Source organism: Python bivittatus, unplaced genomic scaffold, assembly GCF_059951505.1.
Source record: "Python bivittatus isolate LINGU-HERP-01145 unplaced genomic scaffold, Pbiv_v1 ctg000210_np1212, whole genome shotgun sequence".
Classification (NCBI taxonomy): Eukaryota; Metazoa; Chordata; class Lepidosauria; order Squamata; family Pythonidae; genus Python; species Python bivittatus.
In genome coordinates this window covers 7,419,466-7,436,736 of record NW_028277053.1, presented here as the reverse complement: position 1 = coordinate 7,436,736, position 17,271 = coordinate 7,419,466, and the positions used below count along the sequence as shown (strand labels likewise).

General features: G+C 39.9%; 1 protein-coding gene across 1 annotated transcript in view; it reads right to left on the bottom strand.

The window, feature by feature from the left end:
* The window catches only part of WDFY4 (WDFY family member 4), a 191,028-nt gene that overhangs the window by 127,037 nt on the left and 46,720 nt on the right, over positions 1–17,271 (bottom strand). The window contains exons 21-28 of the mRNA XM_088139404.1: positions 16,560–16,671; positions 14,943–15,133; positions 11,739–11,891; positions 7,746–7,819; positions 6,990–7,151; positions 6,244–6,335; positions 4,370–4,469; positions 604–809 (exon numbers count right to left, since the gene is read on the bottom strand). Coding sequence (XP_087995530.1) covers positions 604–809; positions 4,370–4,469; positions 6,244–6,335; positions 6,990–7,151; positions 7,746–7,819; positions 11,739–11,891; positions 14,943–15,133; positions 16,560–16,671 — 1,090 coding nt within the window. The remainder of the gene's footprint in view (positions 1–603; positions 810–4,369; positions 4,470–6,243; positions 6,336–6,989; positions 7,152–7,745; positions 7,820–11,738; positions 11,892–14,942; positions 15,134–16,559; positions 16,672–17,271) is intronic.

Genomic DNA, 17,271 nt, shown 5'->3' with positions numbered 1-17,271 from the left:
ACTTACTGATCTACAGGATCAAAGAACAACAAATCAGCAAGGGAATAAATTGTTAAATAAATCAAAGTAATGAAATGATCAGTCATGGAATCACTGACCTAACTATTTTGGCCATTATTTTGCAGGAAAAAACTGGGGTCTCCAGGGATACATCCCATTCCCAAGAGAGGACATAACACAATCACTCTCACTATTTTGGATGTTAAAAGCAGATGTACAGGCAATACTTCCTGAAGGAAATACACACCAAAGGGAAGAGGGGAAGGATGTTACTCCTCGGCTGCACATTTCCTTCAACTTTCAGATACTGCACAAGAAGTGAGAGCGAGAGACAAAGGCTCAGAATGGGACTTTCTGCAACCAGGCTTCTGCACTTCTCCTGTACTAATAAAGAAGCACTCCAGAGGACATTAGGCTGAAGAATGCTACTAAAACGGCAGCTTTACAAGCTGACCAGCCAACTTAATTTTTGATTAGCTGACCAAAGTTTATGGTTTTCCTCCCTTGGAATTCCCCCCCCATCTTTACTTAAATCACTGATCCACAGCAAAACTCAGCATCATATTGCAAACCAACTGAAAGCTAAATACACTGAGGACATACCAGTCAAAATATTCAGCCCCTCTAAGCTGTTTCTCAGCCACATGCCTGCCATCATCCCCTCTCTGAACTTATGCAGGTGTGTACGATTGTGCAGGAAATGGAATAACAGTTTGGCTGCCAGCATAAATGTGCTTTCATGCATGTGACTTTGCATAAACATCAGGAACCAGTCAGGGCCCAAGGCTGGGAACATTTCTTCTTGGATTCTGTGGGGGAAATACCAGATTGAAAGACACAACACATTACTATACTACATGGTGGACTTAGTAGAACAGCAGAAATTTAAAACATTTACCAGTCCCTGAGCTACTGTTGTGCTTTTAAAACCCCTTAGAAAACCCAAACAGAGGACATAATAGAAATAGTTATAGCATAGTCTTAACCATGTTTAGACAGAAGTAAGTTCCTCTGAATAAGTAGAACATTCTCATAAGTAGCCAGTCATCTGCAGCTTGTAACTCAAAGGAAGCAAGTCAAGGTAGAAATGGATCTTGAGGTATGCGCATCTCTGAAACAATCCATTAAGGCATAAAGGAGGTCTCCCCAGTTACAGATCAAGGATAGAGACTAGCCATGAGGAAGCGCTCAGCCTTAATCACCCCTCCTCTACCTCCCTCAGCTATCTCTTTCCTCTCTCAAAGCTACCAGGAGGATCCCTGTTTTCTTCCATTCATCAGAAGCTTTATAAGGGAAAAGTCTTCCTTGCAGTCGAAAGGACCCTTGTGGGAGATTGAATCCAATGTATTTTTTATAGATTGATTTTTATCTGTTAGTTCATTTTAAAAAGCTATAAACTGCCAATTCCAACACCCCAGGGCAATTTATAAAAATCCTGTTTGGATCTGTTAGAAGATCTAAACATGATTCACTTATTTTTTATGTATTTTATCTTTATTATAGATTGTGGAAAAGAAAACATTAAGGATAGAAAATGGAGCAAAAAGATTGTTCTCCCATTTCCCCCCAACTTTCTGTGCTTCAACATCTGTATCATTTCTGCTGATTAAATTAAAATAGCTCAGTCTGTATCAAAATATCTCTACCCCTTCTTGCCACCTTCCCTCGGTTTACTTGGGTTTGAAGTTATGTTTTGGTGGTGATAAAAGCTAAACTGTCCTCTTACTGGGCCATTCATGGCCAATATCTTCTCTTGATTCATTATACTATTGAATTATTAGAGAAAAATTCAAAATCAAAGTGGAAAACCCTTTGCATATTTATTGGATGAAGGTAGAAGATGTAATTCCATATTACTTTGAATTCAAATGTAATTCCATATGAGAATTACAGGTAGTCCTTGCTTAACTATGATAATTGGGACAGGAATTTCCATCACTAAGCAATGTGGCTGTACAGTGCGAAGTCATGTGACCGCATCACTTAGCGATAGCAATTCCAGCAGTCACCATTCCATCATTAAGTGAGGATCACGAGTTAAGCAAGGATTTTGCAGCTAACCTGCCGACTTCCCACAAGCAAAGTCAATGGGGAAGCTGGCAGGAAGTCACAGGTCCCAGGCAGCTCACAAGCAGACCAGCAGGCACGTGGCTGCTGCTGGGTAGGGGAGGCTGCATGGGTCGCTGGTGAGGTGCGTGCGAGTCCAGCAGGGCCAGAGATGGCTGCTGATGGACAGGGGAGAGTGTGAGCAACTTACCAAAGTGACTTCTGACCTTCCCTGCCAGCTTCCCCATTGATTTTGTTTGTGGGAAGCCGGCAGGGAAGGTCACAAATGGTGGTCATGCGAGCACAGAATGCTGCAACCATCGTAAGTGTGAGCCAGCTGCCAAGTATCCAGATTGCGATCACATGACTATGGGAGTGCCGGGATGGCCAGAACTTTGAGGACCAGTCATAACTACCACTTGTTCAACAGTTGTTCATGGAGAACTACCTGTACAATTATATTAGTTATTGGGTCACAGTGAACTTCAGATTTCAGAAAGGACTGCATACAATAGACAATTTAGGTCCGGTTAATATATGGAGACAGAAAAATGGCAATTCAAGAGAGTATACCTACTTTTCTGAAAGACATAGATCCTTTTCAAGAATAGACATGATTTGGATTTCAAATGTCTTGGCTACTAAGGTTTCTAAAGCAGAGATATTACCAAAGACTTTTTCAGGTCATAATCCTCTGAGTTGGTTTAGAAAAGCAAATCTAATTTTTTAAGATGGAGATTAAATGAAATCTTCCTACAGAAAGAAGCAATACTGGGGGATTGTAAAAAGAAATTAAAATAAGTTTTTGAAAATAATTTAGGTAAAGACACTGATTTAAGAATGGTTTGGGATGCAAGTAAAGCTTTTTTAATAAAGATTATTTTATACCACATAATAATGAACTTAAAGAGTCAAGAGAAAAAAACAAGCTATTTTGGATGAGATAAAGAGAAAAGAAGAAGAATTAAAGAAATTTCCAGAGAAGATAAGTATTTCTCAACAAATAAAGCTTTTACAATAACAGTTATCTATGTTAACAGTAAGAGAAATGGAAATAAAAATGAACTATGTAAAGCAAAAAAACTGAGTTTGCAAACAAACCAGGGAAATGGTTGGCATCTAAATTATAAAGAAGAAAAAGAAAAGAAAATGATACTGAAATTACAAGAGGGAGATGCTGTATTAATGGACAATACAGCCATTAAAAAAAAACTTTCATCAATATTATTCCAATTCGCGTAAAGGAAGTGATATCTCTCTGGAGAAAATAGATGAACACCTATAGAAACAACATTTACTGAGGATTACAGAAGAACAAAGATAGATTATAACAATACGGGAAGTTTCTGAAGCTATAAAAAAGATTAAACCGGGAAAGGTGCCTGGACCAGATGGATTACCAGGTTCTTATTAGAAATATTTTGAGGATGAACTTTTACAATCTTTACAAAACATGATGAACTCTGTCCTACAGGGAGGAAAGATGCCAGAGAGCTGGAAAGAGCCCGATACAGCACTAGTGCCTAAAGAGGGACAAGATACAACTTGAACAAGAAGCTACAGGCCAATGTCATTACTGAATAATGACGACAGGTTGCTCACGAGCTGATTGACTGAAAATAATTTTGCAAGACTTTATTAGGAGGATCAATGTGGGTTTTTACCTAAAAGACAATTAAAGGACAATCTTAAAAATGTGTTGGACATTTTGGAGTATTTGGAGCAGCATAATGAAAAACAAGCCACATCGATTTTCTTAGATGCAGATAAGACCTTTGATAATTTGAATTGGGCTTTCTTGTTCAAAGTTTTGGAAGATATGAACTTTGGAGAGAACTTTCTAAAATGGGTAAGATCGATTTACACTTCACAGAAAGCACAAATAATTGTTAATGGAGATCTAACAAAGCCTTGTGAGATAAAAAAAAGGAACAAGGCAGGGATGCCCACTGTCTCCTTTCTTGTTTATTTTGGTTCTTGAAATACTGAACAGAGATATAAGACAAGATGAAAGGATTATGGGAGTAAAGGTTAAAAAAGAAACTTATAAGTTAAGGGCTTTTGCAGATGACTTGGTGTTGGTTTTGGAAGATCCTTTAAAGGGAATTGAAATAGTAATAGGCCGATTAAAAGAATTTGGTGCATTAGCAGGTTTCAAGATTAACAGAAAACAAAGATGTTAACAAAAATATGAAAACAGAAGATCAAACACAACTGATGAATAAAATGTGTGAGTCAGAATCATGGTTCAGTATTAGATTAAGAAGAAATACAATGAAAGTCCCTTCTCCTCCTCCCTCCTTTGGCTTACGTTCTTACTTACTCAGAGGACAGATGACATTTGTCTGGTTGTATTACATCTAACAGCATACTCAACAACTGGTTTCGAAGCCAGACCATTTTTCCAGGTGTCTGACTTAAGCCTAAAAATCAGACAACACAAAGGATGTATATGAAATTCTACATATGAATAATATTTGTCTTCTAATGCATATATGATGCAAAGTGAACCTTCAGAAAATAAATCACATGAACTATAATAAGAAACACTTCAAATATGAGAAATGTTGATTTCTTCCTGAAGCACATCCTAAGAATTAGCCTCTATTTAACTTTATCGTAGAGCTAATGAGTGGTCTGTTATGAGGAATGGAAACTCTGTAATCAGACTTTATTTTTAAGTTTATAGACCACATGTTGGATATCAATTGTCCTTGAGATGAACAGTCCTTTTTATCAAAAGGGAAATCTTTTCTTTGCAAACAGATTTCAAGATGCCCTGTTTTGGGACTGACTGTTGCAGATGCGTTTTGCTATCCTAATATGCTGCTTGGCTATAGAGTATCTTTCACATGAAAAATCATTGCCATCTTTCTTCAGGCGGATAGGCAAAAAGAACGAGGCCATCCTCTTCCAAAGGAAGCGCAAGCCCTTATCCATGCTACCTTAGACAGCAGTTCTCGAAGGCAAAGCCTAAAAGTACAAAGCATCTAGGCTGCACCATAACTTCCTGTCTTCCTTCCTGCCAAATGGAGCTCAGTATTTCTTTTTGTAGATAGATAAACTGATACCTCAGCAATAAGCGAGTAATAAAAAAAGAAACAAACAGCTTTTGAAAGTTTTTCTATGTATCTGAATTTTGATTCCAAGGAGGAGATATTTTAAAATTCCAAGCAAGTGAACAGGAATAGCAAACAGGAGTTTGGCAAAGAAGTTTGGCAGAGAAGAATTTTTATGCTTTTCCTTTTTTCCTTTTTTCCCATCTTCTTCCTTCAGTCTTCACCCAGACAGGCAGCAATCAAAAGTCTGGCTAGCAGAGTCTGTAGGGAAGGCTCCAAGCAAAATGGACAGCAAGGGAAGCATCATCTGACCTACAAAGCATGTGCAGTGTTTGCCTTCCTGCCTGAGTCAGCATCTGCTGTAGCTCCTGCTGTGTTCAGAATTTTCTGTCCTCTCTTATGAGCTGAAATGTGGATACTTGCTGTTCCAGTCTTCCTCCCTTTCCCTCAACTACTTCTCTAGCCTTCCACTCAATGCAAATTTATGCCAGATAGCTATTAGGCAAGAACACAAACCTTCTATAAGCCTTGCTGGTCACAACCATAGAGTGACATCAATTCATCTTCCCCTCCCATTTCTTCTGAGACAATTACCAGCAAGTCCTTAATTGCCCACTGCCTTGATGGTGCTTTGCTGCTCTACTCCCTCAGCCCAACTTATACCTTTTCAGGAGTTACAGGACTAGAGATTCAGGCTTGAGAGACACAGTACCAGCATTAAGCAACTACAGATGCCAAGAAGAACACAGGTGAGACGTCAGGTCTACTCTTATTTCCTACGCTATTTCTTGGTAAGTAGATTGAGCAGTCCACAGAAACAAACCAGACTATCCATTAATTAAGGTTTGAATGTAACTCCAAGCCACGGTGCAAACAAGCAGACTACTTGAAAACAAGCCATGATGCAATGAAATTTATTCCATGATGTCACATCATTCTTGCATTGCGATGTCACATGCAAATACTTCAGGGCCTGAGTCTGTATTGCATTGTTGCAATACATGTTTTATCACTTGTCCGCCTGCAGATGTCAAAGATGCAGGCCAATTTGCCTTATTTTTATATTACAGGTAAATAAAAATATTCTAAAATAGTTTTAGCAGTAAAAAATAAAATTCTGCACAGTGCTGCTTCATACCTTGTTCAAGTGATTCTGGACCACTATTGGAGCAGGTCTGATTTTCATCAATAGATGCAGGACATAAAGTGTAAACCAAGAATAAGCTAATCCTGAACAAGAAAAAGTAAACAGCTTCAGATCAAGCTGCAAACAGGAAGACCTCCAAATCACTCCTAGAGGGAACCTCAAAATAATATTTTATAGGTAAGTAATTAATATGGCTCACAGGAGAAATAAATATTGCTAATAATGCTCTCCTGCATCCTCACAAAGAAGGAAGATGATGCTACTCATGAGTCTAAAGCAAGGAGCTTGTCAGACAGAGAAGCTAAGCCTTCTCTAGTGTTCTAAAGCAGTGTTTCTTACTCTCATCAACTTTAAGATGTGTGGACTTCAACTCCCAGAATTCCCCAGCCAGGAGTTGAAGTCCACACATCTCAAAGTTGGTGAGGGTGAGAAACACTGCTATAGAGAGAAGAGACATGCTCTGAAGACCCAAGAGAGCTGAGGATGACAAGGGAGTGGAAGCACTGCTGCACTGGGGCAGGGCCCATGGTTCCACCTCAGAACCCCTTTGGTTGACCTAGCATGGGTAAACTGCCCCTCTGCTTTTTCTCCCTGCCACTGAATGAGTTGTTGAAAGGGGTCTTCATTTTTACAGCTGGAAAAAGATAAATTGTATTGTGAGGACAACCTTTTGGCTTAACCTTAAAGAACATGAATCTTCTATTCACTGACACACTGCATAAATTGAGTGAAAATACCAGAGCAAATCTTTGATGCTGAAATGGCCCTGAAGTAAATGGCACAGGAGGACACAGATCCTATTGATGCGAGAGCATGTGATCCCAGAGTCCCCAAAGAGAAGAAAAAGTTTGGGCACCATCTGCACCTGCTGAATGAGGGTCACGGTTGAATTCTTTTCTCTACAAAAGACAAAAAGATAATTTTTAAAAAGATAATTTAAAAGTTTTTTTCTGGGGATAATATAGCCACATCATTATTTGTATTTCTGCAAAATCATGTTCTTTTGAACTTTTGGCTTCTGATGTTGTCTATTTTCAGTGTCAGCCGTTTCACCTTCTGCTCTGCATCGACTCAACTCTTCTACTATATGTTACCCAGCAAAGAGAGTTCAAATCAAACAAAACTATTGATTTCTGGAGCTGCACATCAGAGGAAGTAAATTCTGTTTTGACAAAAATCAGTACATTATTAGAATCCTGGAGAGTTTTTCAATAAGAAAGAAATGGCATTCACAAATCTTCAGAGTTTTAAATTTAAAAAGCAGGAGTACCTTCTTGGAATCTCTAGACACTTGCAGCATGCTTCCATAGCATGCACAGAAAGATATGCTTAAATGTGAGATTATGTAGTAAAGTCTGTTTTTTAAAAAAAGCAAAGGTATTCGTATAGATTTACAGATGCTATGGTTAGATTTTCAGCCCCACTGCACATCTACCATACGAGCCCAGGATACTTCTAATTACTAACCCACTTAGCTTAACAGACCTCTGTACCTTGATGACTGGAGAACTTCAGTGAGATGCTTAAACAGAGGGACGTCCAGATTTTCAGAGGCATGGCACCATAGCTGAAAGCCAAAGGGAAACAAAGCATTTGGAACTCTTGTTCTGGAATGTTATTCACAGAATACGGTGACAGAACCCCATGGCTTTTGTAGGGGATAAAAATTTCCTTTTACATGATGATTTCCTTACATGACAATCTCTCTTCATTTTGTCTCCGTAACAGTCCTGTGAGGCAGGTTAGGCTGAAAGAGAGTAGCTGATCCAAAGAAACCCAGTAATTTCCATGGCTGAGATAAGACTTGAATCTGGGTCATTCACATCCCTTGCACTTATGCATTGGTTTTATTTCTGTTCTCTCTGCCTGATTGTAGCCTGGCAAGAGACAGACTTGGGACTAAGAGTCTTGGTGTTTTCACACTGGGAGGAGGGAGAAACAACCACTTTTCCTTGTTTCAGAATGCTAAGAATAACCTGACAATAACAACACCTATTGTTGTCCAAAACCTTCATCCTAAGAATATCTTTAAACTGGAAATCTCATGTGTAAATGATCCAGCCTCATTTCTTGACTTTTCACTTCTTCTCCATACTCTGTTTTTAATAACATCTTGGGCATAATTTGAAAGCTTAAAAATTCTTTTGTGATATTTTGGTTAAACCTCATAAAGTTATTAACAAACCATGGATGTTCTCTCAGTTCATGTTTTTATGGCCCAGTTTTTACTGGTGGGTTGTCATTATAAATTACTGAGATTTGAGAAGACCACGGATACAAAACTCTGTTATTCTCACACAGACAGTGGAGTGGAATGCTCAGTTTACTATAGACACCTCTAATTTCTAAAACCAATTTCCTGTTCAAATGCAGTATTTCATACTTTTAATGGAGACTATTCATATCATGTTAACTTTTTGTTTAAAAAAGTACTTGGAGGGAGGGTAACCATGCAGACTACAAGATGAGTGAAGGAGGACAATTCTGCTTAGCTTTTATATTCATTTTGTAATTTTAGGCCACATCAACAGAAGTATAATTTCCAATCATGGGAAGCACTAATTCTATTTTGCTTCGCACTATCAGATACCAAATCTGGTATGTCTCCAGTTCTGAGTACCACACTTTCAAACCAACTACAACAGATTCAGGGAAGGGCCAGAGGCCTAGAAACAAAAAGGAGATTGAAGAAGTAGAAACATTTTGCCTTGAGAGGAACAGACTGTGACTGTAGTGGAAAAAATAAACCTAACAAACAAAATGGAGACCGCACCCCTTCTCCCCAGCCCCCAACCCCCCATCTTTTGGATATGACAAAGGTCAAACCCAGTTCCTTTCTTTGCCTAATCCCATCAGACCCAAATTGACCCACCCTGCCCCAGACAAAGCCCCCTGTCATCCCATCTAGACCAAAGAATAGAAGCCTCCCCACCAGCTCACAGCCCAGCCCAAGGGCAACCCTTACAAGAGATCTTCAACCTAGAGAAATCCCAACCTTCCATCCTCTGATTAGCTGATGACCTCCACATTCCATCTCCTTCACAAAGAACTTCACCAGCTCTGCTGCCCTCCTGAAAGGCCCATTTTGCCTAACAATAGAACTAACCCCAAATACATGAACAAGGACCTGCCTAGCTTCCACAAAACTGGCCAGCAAATCAAATTCCCCAGGATTTTCCATCTTGTAGCCCTCAACTTCTATAAAAATTGCTGCTCTTCCATTGTTCAGGGTCACTCTTTCTTGTAAAGCAGGCACCCAACAATGTTGCAATAAACATAGTTCTTCTCCTCAATGTTGTACTCCTTACTTCAGCAAAAAAATCTATGACAGAGACTCTTTTCTCTCATTCCAGAGTACAGACTATGGAATAAGGAAAGGCAGTTTCCACATGGACATTCAGAAAAACTTTCTGACAGTAAGAGCAGTTTGGCAGGAGAACTAATGGCCCAGGGAGGCAGTGGGCTGCCCTCGTCTGTGTTTGGGTGGAAGTTGCAGATGCTTTACTTTAATTCCTGCACTGAGCAAAATGAGTTGGGCTTCTGTGGCTCTTTTGTTGTTTGGTCGTTAAGTCGTGTCCAACTCTTCATGACCCCATGAACCATATTGGGCCAAGCCTTCCTTCCTTCACTGCCTCCCTGACTTTGCTCAGTTTCATGCTCATTGCTTCGGTGATGCTATCTAACCATCTCATCCTCTGCCGTCCCCTTCTCCTTTTGCCGGCTCTAGGATTCTATTATTCTCTCCAATTCTAAGACTGGGAAGATTTCCCATCCTGCAAATATCCAATCCAATTTTTAAAAAATTAACATCTACCTGGAAATTCACAAAGTTGAGTCCAGTACAAGTTTAACACTAGAAAATGTACACCATGGCCAAGAAACAGCTCCTTCCTTATTTTAAACAGGGAAAAATCTTGTGACACTTAAAGCAGCTTCAAGTTTCTAAAAGAGCTTCTTTTTTTTTCCATTTTGTATTTTTCTGGAACTCTCACATGCCAGAGATCTTGTCACATATCAATTTCACAAAACACCAGAGCATTTACTTCTCTTCTATTGGAGCCTTTACTTCTTTGGCATTTTCTGGAAGTATCATGTCTGCTGTCAGCAAAGCAAGCTTTTTCAGTCCTTCAAGAAAAGTACAAGCAGGCTGTTGGCCTTCTTGTGACCCCCTAATGCAAGTTCATGCCCTTGCATCACCAGCATGGAATTTTCAAAGGGAAGGTCGGACATCAGCCTGAAATTGCCTGGCCTGTTTGGAATCTTGTAGGAGAGAAATACCCCTTTGTGCAGTCTCCACTCCGTTTTTAGTATTTTTGTCCCACTATAGCTATGGCCTTGAAGAACTGAGCACAGATTTATTTACACTTGAACATTCAGCGGTTCAAACAGGGGCTCTTTCAGAAACGGGAAAAAATATTCCCCCAATGCCTTTGTCTGATTTGTGATTCTGGATACGCTAGGCAACCCCACAATGAGAGATCTGGTTTATCTGGACGTGCTGCTGTCCTACAATCTCCTTTAGTGCAATGCCTCCCAGCAGCATGTGGCCCATGAGATCTTACTTCTATAGGTTAATCTCATGTGAGTAGCATGTGAGAGCCCTGGATTTAATTGCTTCTGGCCCTTTCATTTTCTGTTGCTTCTTACTAGATGAACAAGACCACTGAGAAGTCTCTCCACTTATAAATATTGGGGTGGGGGGGATCCACATAATTTAGACATTCTAAAGAGATGTGGGTCTCAGCCTAAATTGCAGGAAATATGCAACAGAGTTTTCGGTATCTCTTTCTGCTATCTAGCTGCCTGGATTTCTGCAGCCTAGTTGTGGTATACCTAACAACTCCACATGAAGGATTCCTTTTACATGGAAAACTGGCATATTGTGGTAAAATCTAGACTAGAACTCTTGTCACTGACAATATTTTGTGTAAAGGGTTTTTTTTTTATAGAGAGGAGCATTCCATTATATGACCTGAATAATTGACTCAAGTGGTACCATCCCATATAGCTTTACTCAATGGGCTTCCAGGGACTTAGACGTCTCTGTATGCCGGAAGTAGGTTTTTTATATTTTGAGAGGCTAACTACCGCAAGGCAGAGTAATTTTAATTAATGATGTCTCACAAGTGAGCAGGACCATGATATCCAGAGATTATTTTTCCCCTTTTCTCCTTCACTAGTTGTGTTCAAGCTATTCAGTAGCTTTTAATTAATTTTTTTACTGCCAAACAAGATTAGGAAATCCTCTCTCCATTTAGTGAGAGCATGTCATCAAATTTTGGAAGTAAAATTTTAGGAAGATTGTACTCTCTCTCTCTTAAGTTTTAATAACAATAGTAAAAGATAATACAAACTAAAAAAGAAAAGAAAAAAAATGAAAGAAAGAATAAAAGAACATCATGCTCTCCAGGGGCTAAAAACAGCTCATAAGCCACAGGTTATTCAAACCTTGCTACCAATAAATATATATACATTGGCATCATTACCTCAAAATTGCAGACAATATGTTGGAAGATCTCCAAGTTCTTGATAGTTAGCTCTTCTAAGCTGGCTTCTGCAGTGCCACCGATAGAAAGAACAAGTTGCAGAATTCTACTGCTTAATAGATGGGCCTTTTTTTTCAACAGATATGCCAGAATCTGAAGAATATGTCCCAAAAGCACAAGAAACAGAGGCTGATCCCACAGTATTTTATTTCCATTACTGAATAAGCCATCAATTCCTAACTATTAAAATCCATGTTATTGCATAATATGGATATTTAATAAATTTTATGGAAAACCCACAGCATTATGAAGACTCAAGGCAGTCAAAATATGTGGAAGATAATGAAATAATTTACTGAATTTGGCATTTTTTCACCAATACATGAACTGAAACTTAATTATATATACATGAACTGAAACTTAGTATGTTTGGGTATGTATAGTGTGTGTGTGTGTGTGTGTGTGTGTGTGTGTGTGCAAACATGATATACAAAAACATGTCATATTGGGGAAATTATCTGCAAAAACCCTGAACATTCAGTAAACTTGCAAAAAATGCCTACTCTATGTCTGAAAACAATGTGCACTGGAGTACATAACAAATTATTGTGCTATTTTTTTAAAAAACTAGTATTATAATCTTGATGAATATGCAAATATGAGCAATGGAGAGAAAAAAATTAACAGATTCACCCATGCTCTTCTGATTTCAAACAATGTGAAAAACCCCGGGATATCCATGATGTTGAACCCTGGCTATTCTATTCTACAACCCAATCTGTTTGCCCATTGGATATGCACATCAACAAAGCACAAGACAGTTTATCCTATGCATCATCCATTCATTCACTGTCGATGGAGAGAAGTAACCAACCCTATATTAAGTGCAAGACATTTTTATTTTATTAGTTTAAAAACAGGATTATAAAAAATGGTGTCACATAAAGGCATTATGAGCTTCATTGATAAGATACAGGTAGTCCTCTACTTATGACCATTCATTCAGCGACCATTCAAAGTTACAACAGCACCGAATGAAGGGACTTATGACCGGTGCCCAAAGTTACGGACGTTGTAGCACCCCCATAGTCATGTGACCAAAATTCAGGTACTTGGTAGCCTGCCCGCACTTACAACCACAGGGATGCTTCAACTCCCCCCACCCACCTATCTCCCCCCATCTATGCCCTTTTGGCCCCTGTACTCCGCAGCCCTGCTGCCCTAACTGACCTTTGCTGTCTTCTCGCTCCCACTGCTGACCAAGCATGGCCAGCCTGGCCCTTCACAAGGTAGCTGCTGGCAGCTTTCTCATGAGACCTGGGGAAGATAGACTAACGTGGCCAGCAGCTGCCTCGCAAAGGGCCAGAGTGGGCACACCTTGTCAGTAGGAGGAGCAAGAAGATGGTGAAGGTCAGTTGGGGTGGCAGAGAGCAGGGTGGTAGTAGGCTCAGAGTGCAGGGTGGTGAGACAACTGTGGCTGGGACTGGGCTGAGGCAGCTGAGGCTTCCCAGAGCGTGGTGGCTTTGCATCGTACTGTTGGGGCTTCCCGGGGCGCGGCAGCTTTGCACCATGCTGCTGGGCCAGGCTGGGATGGGCTGGGTTTCACGTGGCACAAAGGAGCCTCCTGGCACACCGCAGCTCTGGGGCTTTTTGCTAGGGCTGGGCTTTGAACAGCACAAAGGGGCTTCCTGGTGCACCGCAGCTTTAAAGCTACAAAAAGCTTGCGGTCTCAGAGCCGCAAGGCACCAAGAAGCCCCTGAGCCGCAGCATATTCTTTCCCCAGCCTTTCTGAGCTCACACCGCACCAAAGCACCCCCCTCCCCAACTCATGTGCAGCCTGCACCAGCCCTTCCAGGCCTCCCCCACCCTCCTGTGGCACCCCCACGTTCCTGACCTGGGACTCTCACCTCTTCCCTCTTAAAGACCTGCATATCTTGGGGTTACAACTGGGACTGCCCAGATTGCTGTCATTAAGCAATGTGGTCATGTGACATTGCACTACAACCGCATCGCTTAGTGATGGAAATTCCAGTCCCAATTATGGTCATAAGTCGAGGACTAACTGTATTTGCTATTTTTAAAATGTTCTAAAGATGGTAAGTAACCATTTAGATTAGAAATAGTTTTAATTATAGTTAGTACCTTCCATCTTTAGAATATTTTATAAAGAGCAAATATATTTTCATATCCGAGCATAATAAGCAGGCACTGCTTTGCCATAGATTTTGGGCTGCTGAAGAGTATCAAGTCCCCATAGCAAATATGAACAATAATGGTTAGGACCTGCTTAGTACCGCTAGCTATTATGAAATATTCTGAATGCAGGAAGTTTAACTACTGAATGAGGTTCACAATTTTTTCTCTCATTTGGTATTTCTGTACCTACCAATTTAAACAGGTAGGGCCAATTAAATTAACGAATGGGTTTTTAGAACATTTCCTATAAAAATACAATTTAAAATTCTTCAAAGAAAAATTGGAGCATATGAATTTTATTCCCAATAGAGTGCAAGGAAAGAAACTTCACTTGAATTATTTCACCCCAGTGCCAAGGAAAACTTGTTGACTTTAACCTCTTTCAGAATTCTCTAAGTATTTCCATTTTTCAAAAATCAATAGGACATCTCAGTTTGTCCACTTTAAATCCCTTTCTTCTTAAGTAAAGCTTCAACCACCAAACAAACGCTTGGGAAACATGATACTGCCACCCGTTCTTGGAAATGAGACTAATTGGCTTCTTCATTTCCCAGCCTGACTCACTAATCTACTGGAGGAAGTAAAAGAAAGTGTTGTGGGCTTATTGCTTACAATAAAGCAAACAAGGAAATTCTTGTCACCAAGATTGCAATTGGAAGGGGGAGGTTTTCTTATTAGAATGACCCAAGATTCCAAGTTCCTAAACTTTTTGAAGTGACTGGAGAAAATGTCTTATCTCCTCCTCCAATGACTGAGTAAAAGGATTATGAAAATTCATATTAATTTTGAATATGAAAACAATGAAAGAATATGACAATCAACTTTTTTGTAATGAATTTCAGTGTAAGCAACAAAGCAGATTGCCAACAAATATTTTTTGTGATATAGTGTTCAAGTAGTGCATTTCTGAATTTCTGAAACACAAGCGTTTTCTGCCTAAGAATCAGCATTTTGGAAAAACTATTAAAGCTGGATTCTACAGCTGCAGAGAAAGATGGATCATCTCACCTGATACCCATCACCCTCTCTCATTAGATTTTCACTCACTGCACTGCTGTTCAGGACAGTGTGCAAGACCTTGACAGCAGCATAAATGGTGTGGTCATCCTCAGCCACGGCCAGGAGAGCCAGGAGAAGAGAAGGGCCTCCAAGGTAGTTCAGACTGACCACTGCGGGACACGACTGGAAGACTCGAGTTCCTAGATAGAGAGAGAGAAAATGCTGACAGCCACTGAATCTATTGTTATCACTGAAGAGCTGCACAGGATAAAATGAGCAGGCAAAAACTTTCTAGAGATGTGCAGGAATCACAAAAAATAATAACAACAGTAATAATTTGGAAAATCAAATATTTTCCCATGTCACGTGCAGATTTACATAAGTCTAGTAAACTGGCTACGGCAATAATGCAAACCAAAGCTCAACGCTTACTACTAGAAAGATCACTTATTAAAGGAACATGCTATTTTTGTCCTGCATTTAACAGGAAAACACACTCTTTCTGCTTTTAAGTACAATTATTTCTACTTCATAGACTTTTTTTTGTTTGTAAAATCCTAATGAGTCTGACTATTAAAGTCTGATCACCAGCAAATAAATGTGGTGAAAATGCTCTCCCAAAGACAATAATCCAAGTCACACCTCTTTTTGTGGTAGGGGTGACCCTGCCCACAAGATCCAGCGCAGACAGAAAACAGCCCAGCAGATCACAAAATTGTTCAGGTTGGCTATATCAAGTAAATTACTTTCTGCTCTTTCAAATATTGCTGTCACCACACAGAAGCTTTTTCTTCTTTTTTCTGAATGTCTCCCCCGAGGCAAGGACAACTCTTAAGTTCCCTGACCCGCACAGCAATCTAGTGGGTCCCCACCACAGAACGGGCATACTTGCAGGAATGCTAAGACCTGTTCTCAGTCATTTTGGAGGCCAGTTGGTGGAATAAGAGATACAGGAAGGAAGATTCTGATTGATCATGAGAAAAAACTTCCAGCAGTGGGGTGGATTTTATGGGCTCTGTGGCCTCCTGGAGAATTTCCAGCCCCTTAACCCCTTCCTGGGAAAAAAAAAATCAGCCGCCATGATTTGCTCCAGTTACTCCAAGGGACCTTTGGGATGGCTGTAGGGGATCACAAAAATGATACTGTACACAGGCAGCTGGCCACAAGTTTACACTGAGGATTTAAATCAGTGTTTTTCAACCTTGGCCACTTTAAGTTGTGTGGACTTCAACACCCAGAATTCCAGCCAGCATGCAAAAGAATAGGACAGAGAACAGGCATAAATAATCAGGAGACAATGACATCTTATCACAAATGACAACTTCGGTCAGGTAGAAAGAAGCATTTCAAATCTTTCAAAGAAACTCCACCTTATTTAGCTCACCATAAATGACTTACTCTGACAGTTTCCAAGATTCTGTATTAACTTCAGATTAACATTATAGATACCTGACTGAAGTCTCTACAATTCTTGCTCTCTTGCTTCCTTGATTTGCCCAGGTGTACGGGCCCAGATACTGGTTAAGAAGCTAGCTTTCCTTACAGGATGCAATTCTGGCTTTTTTTTATATATATATTTCTGCTCTCTCATTTTACAAAGGCAGTTCAGTATGCATTTAAGCTTACCATATTGGCCCACAACAACTGCACCGATTGTTCTTAAGGAGCCAGGAAGTTTTCCAGCAGTATTATGAGCCATGAAAACAGGTGTTGTACTATCACGAGATGACAGCTTCAACTAAAAAATAATGCATACTGTATCAGAAGGCAAAGGTAAACAGGAAATATGTTTTTGGTTTGTTTTTTAAAAATTTCAAGTATTATGCTGTGTGATATATATGATTATAATTTATCCATCTTAATTTTATAAGAAATAGTTTGGATGTTCTAGACTATTTACCAAGAATTCCAAATTAAATCCTGAGATACATGGAAACTGACTTTTGAAGAAGCACGGTGTAATTGAAACCTCAGTAAAGTTACATTTCCTGTGATACCCAGCTCTCTTCATGTCCAGATAATATTAGGAAATTCTAATGCTGTGGTGAGGCCTGGAGAGTTGATCACACAAAATAGAGAAAGTCCAGTTCAAAGAGGGCAATGAAAATGGAGGCTATTATGTTTCAGCTGTATTTGTCAAGTGTTCTGAGGCTCAGAGGAGAATGCACCTCACTTCAAAGCTGGGGTGGGATACAGCTGGACAGGTTGATTGTTCTAATTGAAGTCCCCAACCTGTGATACAAAGGGAAGAATCACAGACCTCTAGACATAGGCACAGAAAACGTCAGTTTTATGACCCTTGAGCACCAACATCTCCAGCTGAAAAGAATCCACTGGG